Genomic DNA, 5,121 nt, shown 5'->3' on the forward strand with positions numbered 1-5,121 from the left:
GCATACAGGAGCAATAACTTTGTAAATTATTACCTGACTTTGGAGGGACTGGAAAGCATTAGGCTGAGTGAACTAACTCAGTCCCACAAGGATAAATATTGTATAAAACCATTATTGTAGAATGAATATAAAGTTCCAGGAGGAGTTGGGAGAGGCTGGAAGCAGAGGGATGTAGCTGTGCAGGGGGAGAGGGATTAATCGTTAAGTTGTACAATTTGATGGGTGGGGGGTGAGGGAAATTTAAAGAATTTGTTTGAATTTGTATTCGAGTTTTGTAAATAAACTAGTAGAAAGGGGGAAAAAAAGGTATACCTTCAGGTTGACAGCACAATTCCTTACCACTAGGCCACCAGGGTGCTCTCAATACATTTTGCCATCAGCACCACAGTTAAAAGATATAAATTCTTCCTTATTCATTATCTAATTTCACATGCTTACGAATGAATTTAAAACACCGTGGCTTAGGGCAGGTGCAACATACTTTTAAAACTTGTTTCCTTGCTCTTTAGCACTTTAAAGAGGTCCTTGACAGCAGATTGTTTGATTTCTTGACTGCTATTTCCATAGGCATTCGTTATAAACACAGGTAAAATGAAGTCATTGACAACTTAAATTTTCTTCTCCACTTATCTTGATGTTGTCTGTTGTAAGGGTTTTTGTTTCATGTTGTTGTGGGGTCCATACCGAAGCTGGAGCCTCTGAACTTCTTCAGTAAGTGCTTCAAATCCTCTTCACAAGCAAAATGGTATCATCCACATAGCATTGATTGTTGATGAATCATCTTTTAATTCTGATGTTGTGTTCTTCTTCACATAGTCCATCTTCTTGGATTATTTGTTCATGGAGATTGAGTAGATTTGCTGAAAGAACACAAGCCTGATGCATATTTTCCCTCGTTTAAACCATACAATAGCTCTTTATTGTGAATGAATGACTGTTTCTTGGTTCATGTACAGGTTCCACAGGAGCACAGTTAAGTGTTCTGGAACACCCAGTCTTCTCGATGTTATCCATAATTTATTATCATCCACAGAGTCAAATGCCTTTCCATAATCAATAATAAAGCAAGTAAACATCTTTCTTGTATTCTCTGCTTTCAATCAAGATTTGTCTAAAATCAGCAGTGATACCTCTCATTCTAAGAGGTCTCTTCTGAGTCAGACTGGTCCCCTGGAATATAGTGCTCTAGCCATTTCTAAATTATCTGCAGCAATATTTTAGTTGCTTTAGGTATTCTTGATTTTGTTTTAAAATTTCTGCATTCTCTTTGATTGCCTTTTTGGGGGGATGAGCACTACTAGAAATCTCTTCTAGTTGGTTGGCCAGATAGCTGTCTTCTGAATTTCTGAGTTAAGAGGAATAAGCACATCAAAGGCTGAATCTCTTTGTTTAAAACATCTCAACAGTTATTCTGTAAATTCTTGGGGCTTTATTTTTTGCCAATATTTTTTGTCAGCTTGGACTTCTTCCTTCAGTACCTTTGGTTCTTGATCATATGTTCCATCCTTAAATAGTTCAGTGTCAACCAGTCCTTTTAGTACAGTGTCTCTGTATATTCTTTCCATTTTCTTTTGATGCTTACTGTTTTATTCAATATCTTGCCCATAGATTTCTTCAGTACTACAACTCAAGGCTTGGATCTTTCCCTTCAGTTCTTCCCATTTCAGAAATACTAAGTGTATTCTTCCCTTCTGGTTTTCTATTTCCAGATCTTTGCACATTTCATTATAATACTTTCTCTTCTCAATCTGTCCTTTGAAATCTGTTGTTCAGCATTGTTATGCCATCATTTCTTCCTTTAGCTTCTCTTTATTCAGGAGCAAGTCCAAGTCTTTTTTGACACCCATTTCGGTCTTTTCTTTCTTTCCTGTTTGGTGTCTTTCATGTCATCCCACAACTTGTCCTGCTTTAGTTGCTATTAATGTTCAATGTACCAAATCCGATCTGTTCTTGAGATGATTGGGGCTTTTATTATTATATAAATAAAAGTTTAGAGAAAAGTTAGATTTTCATTCATCTTGTGATGGTTTTTAAATTCAGATGGGATAAATTTGACTGTGATGATGATTAATTCAACATCATTCCTTTTTAATTTGGCATTTCTGGAATATGGTTGATTCAAAAATGGTCAATTTCAGTCCATTTCAACTCATTAATGTCTAGCAGATTATTTATTAGTTCCATTTCACTTTTGACAACTTCCAATTTCCCAAGATTCACACTTACACATTCTACTTTTCAATTATTAATGGATATTTGCAGCTGTTTCTCCTCATTTTGGGTCTTGCCACATCAGGGGGGGAAAAAGGTCTTCGAGGGACAAAAGTTTCACTCCATCTGCATCAGTAAGATAGACCCTTCTCTGGGGAACCAGCTGTTTCTCAGTCTTATTTTGAGTTCCTTCCAACCTGAAGGCTTCATCTTCTAGTATGATAGTGGACAGTGTTCTGCTACTATCTATAGGGCTTTCAAGGCCCCATTCTTTCAGCAATGGATGGTTAGTCCTTTGTTTATCTTACCTAAGAAGCAACACTGAACCCTGTTCACCACAGGTGATCTGGTTACCTTGCTGGTATGTAAATACTGGTAATGTATCTTCTAGCATCACTGTAGCACATAAACTGCCATAGTACAGCAAACTGAAAGACAAGTGATGATTGGTTAAGTTACTGTCTGCCAAATATCCTGGCATGGATGGGTGAGCGCCACCCATCTGTTTCACATCTGTTTGTTGAAACATTTCAATTAGCAGTTCTTCAATTTCTAAAGTCTTCTCTTCCACCCCCAGCCCCCACTGCCATTCCTTCAATGCAGCTTGAACTACTTCCTTCAGTTCTTGATCACATGTTATCTCCTGAAATGATTGACTATCAAACAGTTTTTTTGGTAAAATGACTCTGTATTCCTTCTATCTGCTTTTGATGTGTCTTGCATCGCTCAGCATTTCCCCCCATATAATCCTTCACTACTGCAACTTGAGGCTTGAATTTCTGTATAAGTAATTGAAATAATGTATTTCATTTTCCCCCCAACCCCCTCTGATCAGGACACATCTTCTGAATCCTTCAATAGAATCCATGATCATAGTGTTTAGTGATGTATGGAAGAAATTTAGTTTGTTGTACTTCTGGTGTTATTCACAATCTTTGTTGTGCTATTTGGCCAGAGAACAAAAGTAAAATATTAAGAAAATGCATTTTAGAGGTAATTTGGCATGATAAGGAAAGAACTGCACTTTAAAAGATTTTTGTTCCTCAAATGGCCTGAAACATTTTGCTGGTTCTTATTCTGGCTGGCATGGTACATCTGTGTGTGTTCATACACATATGCATGTCTGTGTGTGAGTAGATGGGTCCTTGCTCATATGCACTGAGGGTGAGGGTAGGGGTATGTTCATTAATCCACTTTAACCTTCTTTGGTAAAATAACCTGTTACTATGAGTCATACCCAACTCAAAAGCACTTAGCAACAATAGCAACAATTGTCATTGAGTTGATCATAATGACCCTATAGACTCTTTAGGACAGAATAGAACTGTTCCATAGGGCTTCCAAGGCTGTAAATCTTTACCGAAGCTGACTGCCACATCCCCGGTAATCTCAAACTGTGGAGTGCTTAACCTATTCTTTCAGGCCCCTTCAGTAAAATAAGGCTGTGGTGTTACTGAGGTCTCAAGCCCATAGAGTGAAAGCTTTCTCAGAGCAGCGCTCTCAATGGAAGCCCACTGCAGCCTGTGCCTCAAAGAAATGAGTCCCCCTTTGTTCTGTTTCATGTATCTGTAAAACATCATCTGAACTAAGGGTTTCAAACTTGAATGGGTGGGTGGGAAGCTCAAAATGGGGTAGTCCTGAAAAACTCTTCCAGGTCCTGGATATGTATAAAGGGAGGGCTGGTAACATAGTGGTTAAAGCTGTTGGCTGCCAACCAAAAGGTGGGTAACTTGAACACACCAGCAACATCTTGGGAGAAAGATGTGACCATCTGCCTTCATGAAGATTTTCAACTTTGGAAACCCAGTGGTTTTCCTCGGTGCTCTGGGGTCACGAGGGAGCTCTGGTGGCCTAGTGGGGAAGGAGATAGACTGCCAATGCAAAGGCAGCGCCCACTAGCCGCTCAGTGAGAGAAAGATGGGTGATTTACAGCCTCTGAAAACTCACTGCAGGGGCAGCTATGACCAACTTGACACCACATAACAATTACAGCGGTGGGTGGGTTTTTTATTTTCCTGGTTTTGTTTTTTTTTAAATTCTGTAAGAGGAAACCAGCTGAGGCCTGTGGTTGATGAATGTAGCTGACTTTGGAGTCCTGACACGGTGATCCCACAGAACGGATTTTATAGATTTGGTTTTCTATGACACTAAGTATCTCCTTCTTTGGTTACTTCCCTCCAGGGACTCACTCTTTGAGATATTTTCGACTGGGAGTTTCTGATCCTGGACATGGGATCCCCGAATTTATTTCGGTGGGCTATGTGGACTCTCACCCTATCACCACCTACGACAGTGTCACTCGGCAGAAGGAGCCCCGCGCACCGTGGATGGCGGAGAACCTCGCGCCTGATCACTGGGAGAGGTACACCCAGCTGCTGAGGGGCTGGCAGCAGACGTTCCAGGTGGAGCTGAAGTACCTGCAGAACCGCTACAATCATTCAAGTGGTAAGTGCTGCCTAGTTGAGCCCCGATGCTCCCAAGGGAGGGCCATGGGCTGACAGCAGTTGTCATTGAATTATATTCTTCCAGGATTTTGGGAAAGCCTAGAACATCTGGGTTGCTGGAATTCAGAGCCTGCCATCTGCCTATGTACCTTCTGAATAATTGTCTCTCTCTTCCCCAGGAGCCCTTGTTCCTCAAAGTCCCTACTCTGTCTCCATTCAGGCTTACTGAATTCCCAGAGTGAGTTCATATTCCCTTGGGCATTTTTGGCTTCTGCCTAGCTCTCCTCTAGTTGCACGCTCATATTGTTGTTGGGGAACAATGAGGTGATTCTGTCACTCATAATGAACCTGTAGAACAGAGTAGAACTGCCCCATAGAGTTTTCCCTAGGCTGGAATCTTTATGGAAGGAGGTTTCCAGGTCTTTCTCTTATGGAGTTGTTTTTTCTCTCTCTCTAACCCCCCCCC

At 40.7% G+C, this 5,121-nt stretch overlaps 1 protein-coding gene across 1 annotated transcript in view; it reads left to right on the plus strand.

Moving 5' to 3' along the window:
- The window catches only part of LOC102844745 (major histocompatibility complex class I-related gene protein-like), a 124,826-nt gene that overhangs the window by 81,668 nt on the left and 38,037 nt on the right, over nt 1-5,121 (plus strand). Inside the window, exon 2 of the mRNA XM_006887778.1 lies at nt 4,364-4,653. Coding sequence (XP_006887840.1) covers nt 4,364-4,653 — 290 coding nt within the window. The remainder of the gene's footprint in view (nt 1-4,363; nt 4,654-5,121) is intronic.

The sequence above is a fragment of the Elephantulus edwardii genome, unplaced genomic scaffold, assembly GCF_000299155.1.
Source record: "Elephantulus edwardii isolate Elephantulus edwardi_28Jun2011 unplaced genomic scaffold, EleEdw1.0 scaffold00061, whole genome shotgun sequence".
NCBI classification, from domain to species: Eukaryota; Metazoa; Chordata; class Mammalia; order Macroscelidea; family Macroscelididae; genus Elephantulus; species Elephantulus edwardii.